Source organism: Penaeus japonicus, unplaced genomic scaffold (assembly GCF_977035675.1).
Source record: "Penaeus japonicus unplaced genomic scaffold, GWHDUDI00000001_assembly GWHDUDI00000025, whole genome shotgun sequence".
NCBI lineage: Eukaryota > Metazoa > Arthropoda > Malacostraca > Decapoda > Penaeidae > Penaeus > Penaeus japonicus.
In genome coordinates this window covers 8,603,735-8,623,259 of record NW_028234427.1, presented here as the reverse complement: position 1 = coordinate 8,623,259, position 19,525 = coordinate 8,603,735, and the positions used below count along the sequence as shown (strand labels likewise).

The window sequence follows — 19,525 nt, the reverse complement described above, 5'->3', positions numbered from 1 at the left end:
AGAGATAAAGAGAGAATGACTCGAAGCAGCGTGCATGAGGCTGCGTTCTTCGGCAAGGTCAGTCCGGGCGGCCGCGCTAGCTGCCTGACGCCGGGGGTGGAGGCGGCGGCGACGGCGAGCGCACCTCCCAATGGCCGGAATCTCGGAAGGCCGCCCCGCCGCCGAGGCATTTTCTCATGTGCAAGACCGTGCAAGCTGGCGGTGTGGGTTCGCTGTTGTTGGGGAGGTGAGGTGAGGGCAGGTGGGCGGGCGGTAGGGCGTGTATGTGTGTGTATCATATATATATATATATATATATATATATATATATATCTTTATATTATATTTTATATATCAATATATATAAAAGGTCAAACATTATATCCCATGTGTATCAGTCGTGTAGTCACAATGTATTCCCTTATGTAATGTTGAAGAGTACCGTGTATTAGATTGCCCGCACACTTTACATTCAATCCCTTCACAACTTTTAACTTTATTTTACTCCCGCTGGCATTTGTAACCCCGTCTCACCTTAACAACATCCAAAGTGATTTTGTTTCTTTTAACGTGGTGACTTCCGGTCGGTCGAAAGTCAGTGGAAAGAGTATGGCCAACGGGTCCGATTGGAGTCTGGATTTTAGGGCGAGAGCGAGCGAGAACCTGAGCGAGAGAGAGAAAAAAAAGAGAAAGAGAGAAAGAGAGAAAGATATAGAGAAAGAGAGAGAGAGATATAGATAGAGATAGAGACAGAGATAGAGACAGAGAAAGAGAAAGAGAGATAGAGAGAGAGACAGAGACAGAGATTTGATTTGATTTGATGTAGTTTATTTGCAGAACAGTTTATATGCCCTGCAAAAAGCCAGGGTAAGATGTCAAGCATCTATCTTCTTAACTGGCTAAGCTTCTATTGCGTAAAGGGCTTAGTCAAGCACAAATCTTACATACCTGAGGGGCTGCATTATACGGGTTAACATATACACATGTCTGGTAGGTAAAAAGTCTTTTATATCACTGGTATGTCAGGACAAACATGTCTATAGTAAAATGACTCTATTGTGAACATTAAAAAAAAAAAAAAAAAAAAAAAAAAAAATTCCACAAAATACAACGCTTCATGACGTATCATATTGTTCAGGAGGTTAGGTACCTCTTCACATTCTGCGGATTTATTACATTAACAAATGATAGTTTTGACTTAAAGACATAATGTAAACACCGAGATAGAGACAGACAGACAGACAGACAGACAGACAGACAGACAGACAGACAGACAGACAGACAGACAGACAGACAGACAGACAGACAAACAGACAAACAAACATATATGCACAAACAGACATTCACGGACAGGGGAAAACAGAGCAAATCCAAAGAAAGAGAGAAACAATGAAAGCAACAAAGAAGGAGAAACGAGAGGAGCCCAAGAGCGTCTTTTCCCCGTTCGAGAGAAGGAGGAAGAGGAGGAGAGGCACTCGAGCCGCGGGGGTTAGAGGGGGGGGTAGGGGGGCTGAAGTGGCGATGGCACAACCAGCCCTTCTCTCTCTCTCTCTCTCTCTCTATCTATCTATCTATCTATCTATCTATCTATCTATCTATCTCTCTCTCTATCTATCTATCTATCTATCTATCTATCTATCTATCTATCTCTCTCTCTCTCTCTCTCTCTCTCTCTCTCTCTTCCCTCTCCGCCTTTCTCTCTCTTCTCTCTCTCCCTCCATCTCTCCCTCTCTCTCTCTCTCTCGCTCTCTCTCTCTCTCTCTCTCTACTCTACCTCTCTCTCTCGCGATCTCTCTCGTCTCTCTCTCCTCTCTCTCCTTCTCGCTCTCACCCTCTTCTCCCTCTCTTCTTCTCCTCTTCTCCCTCTCTTCTTCTCCTCTCCTCTTCTCTACTCTTCTCTCTCTCTCTCTCTCTCCCCCTCTCCCTCTCCCTCTCCCTCTCCCTCTCCCTCTCCCCCTTCCTCCCTCCTTGTCTTCCCTCTTCGTCTCTCCCTCCCCTCTTCTAGCCTCCCTACATTCCTCTCCCTTCTCCCTCCTTCCCACCGTCCCTTTATCCCTTCCTTCATCTTTCCCTCCCTCCCTCTCTCCCTCCCCTTCCTCCTTCCTTCCCTCCCTCCCTCCCTCCCTCCTTTCCCTCCCTCCCTCCCTCCTTTCCCTCCTTCCCTCCTTTCCCTCCCTCCCTCCCTCCCTCCTTTCCCTCCTTTCCCTCCCTCCTTTCCCTCCTTTCCCTCCGTTCCCTCCTATTTTCCTTCCCTCTCCCAACCTCCAGACATATTTACGTTGATCTTAGACGTCCGAGTGGAAGCCAATTACATCGTCCTTCGTCGAATAAATTTTCACCTAAGTTTATTCTTTTTCTTTTTCTTTTATTCTTTTTTTTGTGTGTGTCGGGGGGGGGGGAGGTGCGCGCGTGGATTTTCTTTGGTGTATTGTATTTCGTATAGGTGGGAGAGGGCGAGTAAGAGAGAGGGAGAGGGGGAGGGGAATGATGAGGGAGAGGGAGACGATAAGGGAGAGGGGGCGGTTGTGAGGATGGGGAAATGGAAGGGAAATAAGATAAATTCGGAGGAGGAGGTGGAGGAGGAATAGAAAAAGAAAGGAGAGAAAGATCAATGTAGAGGATGTATATATATATATATATATATATATATATATATATATATATATATATATATATATATATAGAGAGAGAGAGAGAGAGAGAGAGAGAGAGAGAGAGAGAGAGAGAGAGAGAGAGAGAGAGAGAGAGAGAGAGAGAAAAAGAGATTTGAACACAGCCCAAACAAAACAGCCTGACACAGGAAAAACAAGAGGGGGGGAGCTTCAAAGCGAACCAAATTTTGCTTTTGTTCCCACACAGTCGTGTTTTCTCCTTCCTTCGTTATCTTTGTTATCTTCCCTTCCTGTACGCATGCACGCACGCACGCAGGCACCCCCCCCCCCCCACACACACACATTGATTCACAAGACGCGACTGGAGATGTGCAAGCAAGCAGGCAAGCAAAAAAGCAAATTCACTGCGCCCTAATACGCAAGCTCTTGTCACCGTCAGCAGGGCAAAGTGATGACACCATGAGCACTGTATCGATGGTGAGGCATGAGGTTTTGCTTGCCTGCTTGATATGCTTCTCAGCGGAATCCTGCTTTTATAGGACGCTAGCCCGGCTTAATGCTGAATAAGGGAGGGGGAGGGGGAGGGTAGGGGGATGGGGATGGTGGGGAGGATGGGGATGGAAGGAAGAGGGAGGAGGAAAGGGGATGGAAGGGAGAGTGAGAAAAAATAAAATGATAGAGAGCGAAGAGGGAGCTAACGAGGAGCAAGAGAGTGAGAGTGAGAGTGAGAGTGGAAGAGAGCGAGAAAGTGAAAGAGAGAGAGAGAGAGAGAGAGAGAGAGAGAGAGAGAGAGAGAGAGAGAGAGAGAGAGAGAGAGAGAGAGAGATGTGAGAGTGAAAAGAGAGCCGAGGAAAGTGAAGAGAGAGAGAGAGAGAGAGAGAGAGAGAGAGAGAGAGAGAGAGAGAGAGAGAGAGAGAGAGAGAGAGAGAGAGAGAGAGAGAGAGAAAGGAGGAAAATGACGGTCAAAAAACTGTGTAGAAGAGGGAGAAGGAGGAGGGGGAGGAGGGGGGGAGGTCACAGTGGACACGCCACCTGGTTTCTTAATGAGAAAACCTGGCTGGCGCGTGACGTCATGTGGTCAGGGCGAAGAGAGGAGTAATCCTGAATTGAATAATAAGAGAAATAATGATAAATAAATGTGTGTGTGTGTGCGTGTATGTATGTATATATGTATGTATGTGTTTTTTGTGCTTGTGAATGTATGTTTTTTTTGTGTTTGTGGATGTATGTTTGTATGCAAGCATATATGTCTGTATGCATGCATGTATATCGGTCGACTTATAGGTACCAATGCTGAACATATATGTATATATATGTGCTTGTACGTAAATGCATAGGCTATATATAACACAAGCACACCCCCGCCCTCCTTCCCCCACCCCACCCCCTCCTTCCCCCTACCCTTCCCCCTCCTTCCCCCTACCCCACCCCCTCCTTCCCCCTACCCCACCCGCGCCCCATAAATCAAATTGTGCCGCCGGATCCCGGTCGCAAGCACCAATTAGGCGGTTCCTGAATGGCGTCATCACTCACCTACTTGCCTCAGGTCCTGCCTCTCTCAAGCACGTTACGTAACGAAGGCAGTCACTCTCTTGGCTTTATGGCGCTGGTTATTTAACTTTGGGAGTTTTTTTATATGGAGGCTTTGTGGTTTGGTTTCTTGGTTTGGGTAAGCTGTTGTATCCTTTTTTTTTATCCTGTGTCTCTGTCTGTCTGCCTTTCTTTTCTCACTGTCTGTCTGCCTTTTCTCTCTCTGCCTTTCTTTCCTCTGTCTGTCTGCCTTTCTTTTCTCTCTCTCTGCCTTTCTTTTCTCTCTCTCTCTCTCTCTCTCTCTCTCTCTCTCTCTCTCTCTCTCTCTCTCTCTCTCTCTCTCTCAGTGACTCACTCACTCACTCACTAATTCTCTCGAGTATGCCTATGTGTGTGGGGGAGGAGGGGGGGAGGGGAGGGAAGGGGAGAGGGGAGGGAAGGAAAGGAAATGAAAGGAAAAGGGGAGGACGAGTGTGCCCATGTGTGCGAGAGGGGGGGAAGGTGGGAGGAGGGGAGGAGAGGAGGCCAAGGATGTGGTCGGTGTCCGTCCGATACCCGTATCACTTGAGAATTGTGGAGTCATTATCCTTTTATCCTTGCGGGAAGGTAAATCACCAAGGATACTATGGTGCGTCAGCCGTAATCTTTCTTCTTATTTTTTTTCCTTTTTTTTTTTTTTCTTTTTTTAGGGGGGGGAGACGGGGAGGGAAGCTTCTTGGGGGTGCTGGGTCCAGGGATGGTTTGGGAGACCGAAGGAAGAGGAGGAGGATAGTTATGACAATAAGGATGTTGATAATAGTGATGATGATAATGATAGCAATGATAGTGGTGATGATCATGATGAATATAATAATGATTATGATAATAATAATGATAATAATAATAATGATAAAGAATAACAAAAAAAAGTAAAAAAAAAAAAGATAAAAATAGACGAGGAAGATAAGAATAGAAAGAAGGAAAATAAAATCAGAAATAACTAAGTAGAAAAATAAAAATAAAACATCAAGCAGACCATACCTAACGAACGAATAAGCCATTCATAAAGAAGTAGAAGACGCGCTGGCCGCAGCGCACGTTAACGACACCACAATACATAACCACCCGAAGGCGGTACAATGGAGGCCGAAGGCAAACACAAGGCCCCCACCGCCGACACAATCTTCGATATCCTGTGCCCTGCTGCGAGTGGTGATTGTCCCCTGCCACGCCCCCTGCTGGGATGCTCTTGGCGGGCGCGGGCAGGGGTTGGGGGGAGGGAGAGGGAGAAGAAGAAGAAGAAGAAGAAGAAGAAGAAGAAGAAGAAGCAGGACGAGGAGAAGAAGAGAATGACGAAGAAGAAGAGCAGAAGAAAACGATGAAGAAGAAAGCGAAGAAGAAGAGTAAGGGAAAGGAAAGGGATAAGGAAAGAAAAGGAGAGAGGAAAGGAAATGAAAGGAAAAGGAGGGAGGGGAGGTTTTGGGAGGGCGAGGGAGAGGGAGAGAGGGGGGGTTGGAGGAGAAAGGAAAAGGGGAGGACGAGTGTGCCCATGTGTGCGAGAGGGGGGAAGGTGGGAGGAGGGGAGGAGAGGAGGCCAAGGATGTGGTCGGTGTCCGTCCGTCCGTCAACTTGAAGCTTCTGTGGAGTCCTTTATCCTTTTATCCTTGCGGGAAGGTAAATCACCAAGGATACTATGGTGCGTCAGCCGTAATCTTTCTTCCTATTTTCTTTCTTTTTTTTTTTTCTTTTTTTAGGGGGGGGGGAAGACGGGGAGGGAAGCTTCTTGGGGGTGCTGGGTCCAGGGATGATTTGGGAGATCGAAGGAAGAGGAGGAGGATAGTTATGAAAATAAGGATGTTGATAATAGTGATGATGATGATGATAGCAATGATAGTGGTGATGATGATCATGATGAATATAATAATGATTATGATAATAATAATAATAATAATAATAATGATAATGATGATGGTGATAATAATGATAAAGAATAAAACAAAAAAGATAAGAAGATACAAATAGACGAGGAAGAGGAAGATAAGAATAGAAAGAAGGAAAATAAAATCAGAAATAACTAAGTAGAAAAAAATAATAATAAAACATCAAGAAGAAATAACTAAAAGAAAGAATTCCAGTCATTCAGAAAGAAGAGAAGACGAGCTCGGAAGATGCGTAAGATAACGACACACAATAAATAACACACGAAGGAGGGACATGGGACGACGAAGGAACACAAGCGACCCCAAGCAGACTCATTCTTCGTTTCCCTGCTGACCTGCTGAGTGCTGGTGTCCCCTGCCACGCCCCCTGCTGGGATGCTCTTGGCGGGCGCGGGCAGGGGTTGGGGGGGGGGGGGATTTTGGGGAGGGAGAGGGAGGAGAGAGAGGGAGAGGGAATGAGAGAGAGAGAGAGAGAGGAAGAGAAAGAAAGGGAGACGGAGAGAAAGAGAGAGAGGGAAGGAAAGAAAGAAGGGGGGGGGGGGTAGAAAGGTGGGTTTGGGAGGGAGGGGCGTGGATTAGAGGTGGATCTTGGGAGGGAGGGAAGACGGAGGCAGGGAGGGGAGGTGTGGGCTGGAGGTAGGTCTTGAGGTGGTGGGGGGAGGGGGAGGGGGTGAGATAGTAATTAAGGGGAGCCTGGAGACGATTGTGTGTAGGGGCTGGAGGGAAAGATGGGTGGAAGGAGGGGAGAATGCGGGGACAGAGGGACGGAAAGAGGAATAGGGAGATGAGAGGATGAGGGTAGGAGGCGGGGAAGGAGGGAAGGGAAGAGGAATAAGGAGATAGGAAAGTGGAAGGGGGAAGTGTTGGGGAGATAGGTGGAAGAAGGGAATTGGAAGAGGAATAGAGAGATGGGAGGAGGAGGTAAGGGAAAAGGAATAGGGAGATGGGAGGAGGGGGAGGGAGGGGAGGAAGAATAAGGAGATTGGAAGGTGGAAGGAGGGAATTGGAAGAGAAATAGAGAGATGGGAGTAGGGAGGTAAGGGAAGAGGACTAAGGAGATGGGAGGAGGGGGAGGGAGGGGAGGAAGAAGAGGAGGGTGAGACGGCTGCGGGCAGGTGTAGTAGTGGAAGGTGACCTCTGGCTATGGGCCTATGTGCTGCTTGGTGTAATTTTGATATTTTTTTATCGTTCTCTCTCTCTCTCCCCCTTCTAGTCCTTTGTTTCCTTTCCATTCAGTTTCTTATGCACTGATTTTCGAAACTTCACTCAATCTTCATTCCAGTTGCCAGGTTTTGTTTATTTTTGTTAATTTTGCGGCATTGGGAGTAACATCGCATTCCGAAATGTGGCAGTGTGTGTCCGTAGAGTTGGGATCTATACTTCCAGAAGGACCCTATTGTTTTTTGCACTTAGCAAGGTTGACAGTTATCCATATTATTACATTTCATTCTGCTATGAATGGATAAGTGAGAAATATAGAGAATAACCCACTTGTAAAGAATTACAAATGATAAGGTTTATGAATTATCGCACCTCAGAAGGTTAGCAATGGTATCAGACTTTATATGTTATTTATAATCTATTGTTCCCTTTATCAGTGGCAATGACATATATTAAATAAGTAGAACCAAATATGGTTGCCATCAAGGTCATTATTTAACATGTTATCACTATGTCTAAGTGAGAAATATAGAGAATAACCCACTTGTAAAGAATTACAAATGATAAGGTTTATGAATTATCGCACCTCAGAAGGTTAGCAATGGTATCAGACTTTATATGTTATTTATAATCTATTGTTCCCTTTATCAGTGGCAATGACATATATTAAATAAGTAGAACCAAATATGGTTGCCAGCAAGGTCATTATTTGACATGTTATCAATATGTCTGTGATTCTTTTCAGTTTTTCTTTATCATTCCTGTGATATCAGATGTATAAGCAAATGACAATATTTACCTGCATACCACATATCAATATTATTATTCAGTATTACGTCCAGAACCCGTGTACTAATATACCCAAACTTCCGTTGTTGCTAGTATTGCAACAACAAAGCAACAACAGTAAAGAGAATAACACATCTACAAGGACCCAAACACAGACATTCTTTCTTCTCTTCCTTATTGTTGTAATTCTCTTTATCACTATGCACAGCATTTTGAAAATCATGTATTTAATTTTGGATTTCGAAGCAGTATCGGTTCAGGTCGGCGCGTGATGGATCAACAGTGTTCGTTTAAGATTCGAAGCGGTTTGGGGTCAATCCGCTGGTCTGGTCCGAGGCTCCGTTTCAGTCCGTGTGGCTTTCTTTGTTCATTATCTTTGTTCGCTTTCTTGTACTTGTCCAAATGTTTGAGCAGACTGAGCGTGGCGGGACACGGAAATTTGGGTAGGCCTATCCAGGTGTTTTTGTGCGGCGGTTCTGTTGGATCTCTCTCTTTTTGTGTGTGTGGTTTGGGTCGGGTTGGGTAGTGTGTGTGTGTGTGTGTGTGTGTGTATGGGGTGGGGGAGGGGGGGCTTGTCATTCTGTCCTCTCTCTCCTTTTTTTTCGTCATCTTCTATTTGACTTCCTCTTCTCTAAGGTTATTTTGATCATTCTCCTCTTCCAGTTTATTTTCTTCTTGTTAGTCTTCTATTTTTCTTCCTCTTCCTCTCCTGCTAATCCTCCTTCTCTTATACCTCCACCAAATGCTCTGCATCCTCCTCTTCTTCGTCTTTATCCTGTTTATCCCGCTTCATCTTCCTCACCTTCTTCACCACATATTCCTTAGTGATATTAATATAAAATGGACATTAGAAAAAAAAACGCTCTTGTCCCGGACGTACAGTTGTACATGTTAGTTGCCGGATACGCGCGGCTTCGAATCTCCTTTTGTACCATTGGTTAAACACTTCCGTTCCACCCTTATTGTTTACCGAGCTGCTACCTATCTCATCTCTTCTCCTCCTCGTTTTCTATCTACCCCCTTGCCTTCGTCTTCACGTTTTCTTCACCTTCCCCTTTCCCTTCCCTTCCCTTCCCTTCCCCCATGCCCGCTATTCCTTCCCCTTCCCCCATTTCTATTCCCCTTTCCCTCGTCTCCATTCCCTCTTCCCCCCTCCTACCCCCACCCCCATCTCCATTCCCATTGTTACCAGAGTATCTAATTTGCTGCAATTTGCATCAGTCCACATAGTTGCTCCTATGGTCCGAGTGTGTGCTAAACAACGTGGACAGCTCGACATCGAATGCGGTGTGTGTATATATATATTTTTTTTGCAAATGGAATATCACAGCTTCATATAAGTCTTAAGTAAGTGTGAGAGAGTAATAAACCCGTAAAAGCAAACGTATAAAATTGAGACAGAGAAGAAAGCGAAGAGAACTGGTTCAGTCGGCGAAACTCTTTGCCGATGCAGCACTTGCCAAGCCCCGATGCATAACACGATACAGTGCCCGCGCAGAAGCATATAAAGTGGCAGTTTTTTTGCGTGCTCTCCTAAGCACCTTCTCTCTCTCCCCCGCCCCCCCCCCTCACACACACACACCACTCTCTTCCCTTCGCGACATTGCAAGGTGCTAGGGACTGTTCCGGTGCACACCAGTTCCTCCGACCTTGCAATGCATAACGCGGTTTACTGCACCGGTCTTCAGTGTGCAAGTTGAACGAGGGGCGCGATGGTTGCTCCCGCTCTCGGCCGCCTGGCGTCCCTCGGGGAGATCCGCTGCAAGAAAAGGCGTGCTCGTGTCGCGAAGGAGGCGGCGCTGTCGGTCTTGGCTACGGACGATTCGCTCGTGATTGTCAACTTGTGGCGTGAGTTTGAGTAGAAGCTTCTTGCGATTTTTCTTTTACTCGCTCCCGTTTTTTGTTTTTTTTTTAATCGTTATACCTTTCTTTCTTTCCTTTCTCTTTCTCCTGTTCCAATCCACGCCCCTATTCCTCCGCCCCATCACTCCATTTCCTTCCTCCACTCAGGATTCACAGACCGTCTCCTTCGCACCAGGTCAGGGGGAGTGGTTGAAGGGGAGGGGAGGGGGTGGGGGGAGGATGGGGGCGAAGAGGTCACCATTCATCACCTGCCGTTACATCCCCCCTACTTATCTCCCCATCGGCGACCCCGCTCCTTATCGACGGTATCTCCCTGCCTTCCTCTTTCTTCTTGCTTTTTGTTTCCTCCTTTCTTCTTCTTTGGCTCTCTTGTCCGGCTCTCGCTGTGGCAGGTAAGGAAGAGGACCGGGAGAGGAACTGACGGTGTAGTAATTTCATTCTTATCTCTTTCTCTGTTTCTCTTTTTCTCTCTCTCCCTCTTTCTTTTTTCTCTCTCTCCCCCCTCTCTTTCTCTATTTTCTCCCTTTCCCTCTCCCTCTCCATCTCTCCTTTCATCTCACTCTCCCCTCCCGCGCCTTTTCTTTTCCTTTTTATGTATTATTGTTTTTTATTATAAGTTTATTTTGTGATTTTTTTGGTTATGTGAATAACGTTAACATATTTCAATTGGATAATAAATTAGAGTTTTGGGTGTTTCTTTTTCTTATTTATTAAAGAAACAAGAGGAATGAGGGGCTTGGGGAAGGGGGGGGGCACAGAAGAGGAGGGAGGAAGGGACATAGGATGAGTAGGAAGTAGGGGGGGATGGGGAAGGAGGGTATGTGTACAGGAAGGTACTGATGGAGAGGTGTTGAGGGGGGGGGCAGGAAGAGGAAGAACAAGACGATGAAAAGACATATCTGCAAATGTCGTGATCAAAAAGAAAAAGATGATATGGATAAGTAAGTAGGAGAAGAAGAAGAAACAAAAGGAAGGGCGAAGGAACAGAAAACAAAAAAACAGTCGAAGGGAAGAAGAAAAAGAAGAAGAATGAAGACCGAATGAAGAGAAAAAATAGTGAAGGGAAAAATAAGAATAAGAAAAAACAGATGAATAATAATAAGGAGCACAACAACAACAAAACAAGAAGAAGCCTAAGACAATGAAAATCAAGACGACCCAGCGGCTGGTGACAATTTTTATGTGTGGTGGCCGAGGTGACAAGAGGTGCCTAGAAGTTGCGGTCGTAGTGGTCGTCACTCCCCGCTGAGGGACTGGGGGTGGTAGGGGGGAGAGGAATTGAGGAGGAGGGGGGGCTCAATAAGGGAGGTTGAGGTTGATGGGAAGGGAATAGGGTTGAAGGGGAAGAAGGGTGGGAGAGAGGGAGGGAGGGATAGGGAAGGAGATAGAGAAGGATAGAGGAATTAGATAGAGAAGGAGAGAGAGAGAGAGAGAGAGAAGGTGAGGGGAAGGAGAGAGAGAAAGAAAGATGAAGGGGAGGACTAAGGAAAGTGGGAGGGAGAGAGAGGGTCGTGGGCGCAAACCACAACCATTAAGTGGAAGGAGAAAAGAAAATTGAAGAAAGAAGAAAATGGCCTCCTGAATAAATTAAATATTTTTTTGTAGAGGGTGGTGTTTGAAAAAAAAGAAGAAAAAGAAAAAGAGGAGGATCGAAAAGGTCGTACATGTTGAAAGTAGAAAAAAAGAAAAAGGTTTTAGATATGGAAAAAAAAAACGAGAATTAAAACGAAACCAAAAGTTCATAGACACAAAGAGATAGAACAATGCAGAATAAAAAAAACCCTCACGAATTAAATCATTCTAGCGGATTTATTTCGATAAACCAACGGGCTTGCATAGTGGAAAATTAAATGCTAAGGTCGCTGGTCCAGACATTCATTCGCCCAAGGCCAGAAACACCCGCATAACAGCAGTAGAAGGTCAATGCAGAGTCCTTACCATTAGCTACTGAGACACTGTCGATGGGTCCTTTGGGATGCAGGAGATAGCGTAGGATAAAGGGTTGTGAAGGACTTTATATATATATATGTGTGTGTGTGTGTGTGTGTGTGTGTGTGTGTGTGTGTGTGTGTGTGTGTGTGTGTGCGCGTGCGCCCGCGTGCGTGTGTGCGTACATGTGTGCGTGTTTCTGTTCTTTATAGCCTATTTTGTTGTGTATGTGTGATATATTTAACTACGCATTTACGTATAGTTATGTATATCAACAGACACGACCCCCACCGCTTTCAGTACTCGTTTATCCTACCATTAATGAATCACCATTAATCCATCCCTCATTTATCCCAACACCGTATCCTTCCCATCCGAAACCCCATTACGTAACACGAATGTCACAAGATCATCCTCAGCGCCAAATCCACTTTTCTCGGCAGTGTGTTACGTGTCCCATTTCTTTTTATAAAGTGCTTATCTCTTGACTTGTCTTTTTTTTCAGAGCTTGAGGCGTTAGAAGCATGCAAGTGGCTACGCGCGGCGGGATTCCCTCAGTATGCGCAGATGTACGAGGGTGAGTAGACGTGCTGTTTTTTTTCCCGAGTTGTTTGTTGGTGGTGGTGTTTTTTTCTGATTTATTTGTTGATATATATTTTTTTTTGTGAGATTATGTTTGTGTATTGATTTGTTTTTGGATGTTGGGATTGGCAAGAGAGATCTTTAAATGCGTATTGATGAATTGTGTATGTATATTGCACCATATATATATATATATATATATATATATATATATATATATATATATATCCATTTAGCATACGATACCTACTGTTCACCAGCGCCGATATCCAACCCATCCATCCAAAACCCACGTAATTAATAGACGCCTTTCCTCCCTCGATGTGTGTGTGACGTAACGCCATTCCCTCTCGGCGATTCCCATTCCAGAGTTGCAATTCCCGCTGGACTTGGTGTGCGTGGAGCGGGACCACACATTCCTGGACGCCGACTCCCTCCAGGCGCTCTTCAGGAGGCTGAGGGCGCTCAACCGATGCGCCAAGATCCGACTCGACTCGGCTAGGAAGAACAAGGTAGGTGGGGGGGAAGGGGAGGGAGGTGGGGGGGAAGGGGAGGGAGAGGGGAGTGGGATGGGAGTGGGAGAGGAGAGGGAAGGGGAAGGGGAGTGGGAGAGGGATGGAGAGAGGGAGAGGGAGGGGGAGGGGGAGGGTGGGGAGGGGGGAGAGGCCCACCAGGTGGGGGGGAGGGGAGGGGGGGGAGGTGATGAAGGTGGGGGGAATGGAGTGAATGGCGGTGAAGATGGAGAAGGAGGGAGAAGGAGGAGAGATGAGGAAAGAAAGAATAAATGGGGGGGAATGCAAGGAGGTAAGGAGCTAACAAGAAAGTAAGAGGGGGGGGGGGTAGTAAGAGCCAGAGAGATGGCAGAAGTGGCGGAGATAGTAAGGGAGGTGAAAGTCTGTATGCCATTTGTAGTAAAAGAGAAGAAGGTATGTGGGGGAGGGAGAGGGAGAAGGAGAGGGGGAGAGGGAGAGGGAGAAAGAGAGGGAGAAGGAGGAGAAAGAGAAAGAGGGAGGGGGGAGAGGGAGAGGGAGAGAGAGAGAGCGCGAGGAGGGAGAGGGAGAGGAAGAAGGAGGAGGGGGACCCACAGGAAAGAGGTAGCAGAAATATGAGGAGACACAGAGGATGGAGCGACAGAGAGATAAATGTCTGGAGGGATGAGAGGGAGGGGGAGAGGGGATGGAGGGGGGTGAATATACACCGCACTATGAAGTCACGTAACCAATCCTACAAACATCTTTCTTCTCCTTTTTTAGCACTATTTTTATTTCTATTTTATATATATATTTTTTATGATAATCCCCGTGCTTTATTTCAGGCGGAAGAATCCGACGACGAGGAGCAAGAATGCGCGCTTTCAGGCAACTGGAAGTTTCAGAGACACTCCCGCCGCTGGTCTCGTGTCGTGCATGACCGGTCTCCAAGCGCTGGTGAGTACACACGCGGAGTGCACATGCAGGATTTGCAGGTCATTGTTGGTACACATGCACCTCTACGTGTTTGTGTTTGCAGGTGTATGCTTGCTTTCGTATGTGTGCGTGAATGTAGATGATTTTAGACCAGTACACATATACATATACAGATATATACATGTACATATACACATATACGTATCACACACACACACACACACACACACACACACACACACACACACACACACACACACACACACACACACACACACACACACACACACAATACAGTAAAACTGCACAATAACATAACGTATCCCCCCCACACACAACCCCCAAAAACACACAGAAACACACCCACACACAACAACCACACACACACACACACACACACACACACACCCACAACAATAATATAAATGCACATATAACATATACGTATCACAACACACACAACCAAAAAATCCTTCACAAACTTCCACACACACACACACACACACCCCACACCACACAAAATACAGTTAACATGCAATATACACATTACGTATCACACACACCCCAACAACCCCACACACACCCACACCAAACAAACAGACACACACAAAACCCATAACTTTAAAAAACACAAAAACAAACACACACCACACAACACACAAAAACACACCCCACAACCCCCACCACTCACTCACTCACTTTCACCCCGAAAGAAGAAGGAGGAGAGAGAAATTTTTGCTCAGGATACAGCTCAGAATGCAGTCGTGACATTTTAAGAAAAAAAATATTTCTAGAGTCTGGACGTGCTTGCATTCTTCGGAACAGAAAGTTGTTCGCAGAAAAAAATAATATATTCACGTGATGGGGAAAGCATTAGTTAGTGGGAAAACTTGCGGTCATAACGCGTTAAAAAGGCCTTATATAGATGGATAGATGGGGAGATAAATGTATTGTAGGCAGACTAGCGTACAGACAGACGGACAGACAGAGTAACAAAGATACATACATATGAACTTATATACTTTCTTTCAGACAGACACGCATGCACACACACACACACACACACACACACACACACACACACACACACACACACACACACACACACACACACACACACACACACACACACTCACTCACTCACTCACTCACTCACTCACTCACTCACTCACTCACTCACTCACTCACTCACTCACTCACTCACTCACTCACTCACTCACTCACTGTGCACAGAGAGAAGGAGAGAGAGAGAATTTTGACTCAGGATACAGCTCAGAGATGCAAGTCGTGACATTTCTAAGAAAATAAATATTTCTAGAGTCTGGACGCTGCTTGCATTCTTCGGAACAGAAAGTTGTTCGCAGAAAAAAATAATATATTCACGTGATGGGGAAAGCATTAGTTAGTGGGAAAACTTGCGGTCATAACGCGTTAAAAAGGCCTTATATAGATGGATAGATGGGGAGATAAATGTATTGTAGGCAGACTAGCGTACAGACAGACGGACAGACAGAGTAACAAAGATACATACATATGAACTTATATACTTTCTTTCAGACAGACACGCATGCACACACACACACACACACACACACACACACATACAGATATATACATGCACATATACACATATACGTATCTCTCTCTCTCTCTCTCTACTCTCTCTCTCTCTTCTCTCTCTCTCTCTCTTCTCTCTCTCTCTCTCCTCTCTCTCTCTCTCTTCTCTTTCTCTCTCTTCTCTCTCTTCTCTCTCTCCTCTCTCCTCTCTCTCTCCCCTCTCTCTCTCTCCTCTCTCTCTCTCTCTCTCTCTCTCTCTCTCTCTCTCTCTCTCTCTCTCTCTCTCTCTCTCTCTCTCTCTCTCTCTCTCTCTCTTAAAACAAGAGAAATAAAAACAGAGACAGACAGAGAATTAAAACAAGAGAAATAAAAACAGAGACAGACAGAGAATTAAAACAAGAGAAATAAAAACAGAGACAGACAGAGAATTAAAACAAGAGAAATAAAAACAGAGACAGACAGAGAATTAAAACAAGAGAAATAAAAACAGAGACAGACAGAGAATTAAAACAAGAGAAATAAAAACAGAGACAGACAGAGAATTAAAACAAGAGAAATAAAAACAGAGACAGACAGAGAATTAAAACAAGAGAAATAAAAACAGAGACAGACAGAGAATTAAAACAAGAGAAATAAAAACAGAGACAGACAGAGAATTAAAACAAGAGAAATAAAAACAGAGACAGACAGAGAATTAAAACAAGAGAAATAAAAACAGAGACAGACAGAGAATTAAAACAAGAGAAATAAAAAAGTGTCAAACGGGGGGTGGGGGCAAAGTTTACTGAAACAGCCGAAGAAATCCCATAAGTAGGTTTGTAGGTTATTAAAAATAACATAAATGCAACCGTAAAAACACATAAAGGTTTATGGGTGACATAAAATTACCGGTTATGCCATATCCTTTATCTACAAAAGATGTGGCGTGGGGGATGAGTAGAGAGGGAGAGAAATAGAAGGAGAGAGAAAGAAAAAGAGAAAGGGAGAGATGGAGAGGAGAGAGGGTAGGTATGGTGTTGATGGGAGGGAGGGAGAGAGGGTAGGTATGGTGTTGATGGGAGGGAGGGAGAGAGGGTAGGTATGGTGTTGATGGGAGGGAGGGAGAGAGGGTAGGTATGGTGTTGATGGGAGGGAGGGAGAGAGGGGAGGGAGGGAGGGTAGGTAAGGTGTAGATGGGAGGGAGGGAGGGAGGGTAGGTATGGTGTAGATGGGAGGGAGGGAGGGAGGGTAGGTATGGTGTTGATGGAAGGGAGGGAGGGAGGGTAGGTAAGGTGTAGATAGGAGGGAGGGAGGTCATGTCTGGGAGGAGAATTGAGGGGAGGGGAGGGGGGTAGTCATGCACCGTTTTTTTGTAGCACCAGCGAACCATGACGGGCGCCTACACCACGATGCTTTGGGTGCTTGTGCTTGTAGGTGCGTCAGGACCTTGTGCTTGCGATTTGCCTGTGTGCGTTTGTTATCGGAATCAGTTCGACCAAATGCATGGAATCAAATTGAAGTGGTTATTTGAATCTAGTCCGCTGACCGCAGTCTAAACCGCAGAAGAGATGGAGTGTTTACCGTGACCACTCCCTTACCTCCCCCTTCCCCTTCCCCCCTCCCCTCCTACCCCTTCCCCCTCCCCTCCTTCCCCTTCCCCCTCCCCTCCTTCCCCACCCATCTCCTTCCTGCGTACCTACTACACCTGCGGCAAACCTCGAGTGGTTAGGCCTAGACCAGGTGATGTGGGACACGTGCGAGACACAGGTGTGAGACTTACTACCCCCCCCCCACACCACCTCCACACCCCGTGCACCTGTGTATCTCCCCCTCCCTCCACCCTACACCCACCCCACCCCCATTTCCTCCTTATCCCCCTCCCCCTTTCTCTCTCTCTCTTTTTTTCTTTTGACATAGGGAGGGGCGAGGTGGGAGGAGGGTGGGAGAGAGGGGGTAGATAGGCCTACATTAGGCATTGTTTTCGTCATTCAAGCCCTTGAACAGAGGATTAAGGATCCGTTCCCTTTTGTTTTAATCCTGATGCTCTCCTTTGTCTGAACTCGCACCTGTGATCCTCCCTCGTTGAGAGTGTAAACAGCTGAGATTTCCTTGCGAGAAATTCAAACGGTTTGCTTGTACTTTTAGCAGGTTGTTATTATCATTATTGCTTGTGTTATTGTCGTGTTTATTGTTGTTCTTGTTTTTTCTGGTATTATTATTGTAGTCATTTGTATTATTACTATTGCTTTTGTTACCATTACTGTTATTATTATTGTTATTATTACTATTATTATTATTAGTAGTAGTATTACCATTAGTATTATTAGTATTACTATTAGTATTATTAGTATTACTATTAGTATTATTAGTATTACTATTAGTATTATTAGTATTACTATTAGTATTATTGCTATAATTATTAGCATTGGTGTATTATCACTTTTACTATTATTATTATTACAATAATTATTATTACTATCACTATCGTCATTATCTTTAGTATCGTTTTGCTTTGCGTCTTTATGTATGGTTATTGTGATTCTGACTGTTTAAAGATGAAAATCAAAATGTATCTCGTGACCACTACAAGCGGATCACTGAAGGTGAAGGTGGCACTGATAGTGGTGGAATATTATTGCGTTTCTCGCTATTTTCTATTTCGTCCTCCCCTCTCCTTCTTCCTTCTCCTCTTCATCCATCTTCGCCTCCTCTTTCCCCCCCTCTTCTTCCCTCTTCTTCTTTCTTCACCTCCACCCCTCTCTTCCTCCCCTTCTTTTTTCCTCTTCCTCCTTCACCATCCCCTCCCCCCAATCTTCCTCCTCGTCCTCTCCCCCCCCCCATCTTCTTCCATCCCCTTCCTCTCCCCCCCCCCTCTTACTTCCTCCTCCTCCATGTCTGTTCAGCTGGGCTTTGAGGGTAGGTCACTTCCGTTATCAAACATAATTTAGGATAATCCCCTGTCTGACCCCGTTTGACCCTGCGTGCCTTCTTGGGTTTGGTCAACCTCGTCCCCGCTTGTCCGGCTTACGTCAGGGTTCCCGGATGTTGGCGTCTTGATGTTTGTATAGGTACTAAATCTGATTATTATTGTTTATTTAATGAGTTATTACTTTATTTTGTTTTTAATGTTTTTTGTTATCATTATTATTATTATTATTATTGTCATTATTAGTAGTTAAATTTAGTATTATGATTAGTATTAGTATTATCATTATCATCATTATTATTATTATAATTACAATTGCTATTTTAACTTTAAGCTTATAATGAGACTGATTATCCTGATAATGGTAATGATAATCAAGGCAATAATGATGATAATGATAGTGATGACAATAGTAATAATGATGATAGTAATCATTATTTCTATCGTTATTATTATAGGGATTATGGTGATGATGATGGGGATGAGATTATCCTAACGTTATTATCCTTTTCTTTCTTATCAGTCTTTAAGTAATGGGCATTATCACTCGGGATGTTCCCCACACCTCCGTGAAGACAGACGGTTAAATAACTGTAGACGCAAGAACTTTTAAAAGTTTGTTGACACCGATCTCTCAGGTTCGCTTGGAATATTTTCAGAATGGTTATGAATATTTTGTAACGTGTTCGCGTCGCGGAAGTTGCCTGTCATACACCGGACTGTATTTCAAACGGGAAAAGGTTACAGGAGGGAGGGAGGGACCGTTACAGGGAGTCGATCAGCTGATGGGAGACGATTTCGCAGTGTTAGTTCATTTTATTGGCTTGTGTGGATTTCTTTTTTTTGGGGGGGTGGGGGTTGTGGGATGGGGGGGGGGTTAAAAAGAGGTTTCTTCGTAGCCTCTAGTCAAGATTGTTTTAAAAGTCCCGGGCTGTTTAAAAGACCACGTGGTGTTTTGACATATGGCATTCTTGGAGTGATTGACGCGTCTCCCAAAGTTTAGATGTTCCTGACTGTGGCATCTGGTGGTGAAATGCCCCGCGGTGCCCTCTGGTGCCATCTCCCCGGGAGGCTCTCGCGCGAGTCCCTCATCCCCTCCCCTCCCTTCCCCTCCCCCCCTCCCATCCCTTCTCTACCCCCTCCCCCCGGTACCAGTTGGGTCAGGCCGGGTCGAACTAAGCCTAGTTAGATCGTCAGCTTCGTGAGTGTCGGATGTGTTGAGCGATAGAGAGATTTTTGCGAAATTTATAGACTTAACTGAAAAAAAATACTGATGGATACGTAACCAGAAAA

General features: G+C 45.3%; 1 protein-coding gene across 1 annotated transcript in view; it reads left to right on the top strand.

Moving 5' to 3' along the window:
- Window positions 1-19,525, top strand: part of LOC122249941 (uncharacterized) — a 354,224-nt gene that overhangs the window by 322,503 nt on the left and 12,196 nt on the right. The window contains exons 7-9 of the mRNA XM_086551321.1: window positions 12,288-12,359; window positions 12,734-12,876; window positions 13,680-13,791. Coding sequence (XP_086407447.1) covers window positions 12,288-12,359; window positions 12,734-12,876; window positions 13,680-13,791 — 327 coding nt within the window. The remainder of the gene's footprint in view (window positions 1-12,287; window positions 12,360-12,733; window positions 12,877-13,679; window positions 13,792-19,525) is intronic.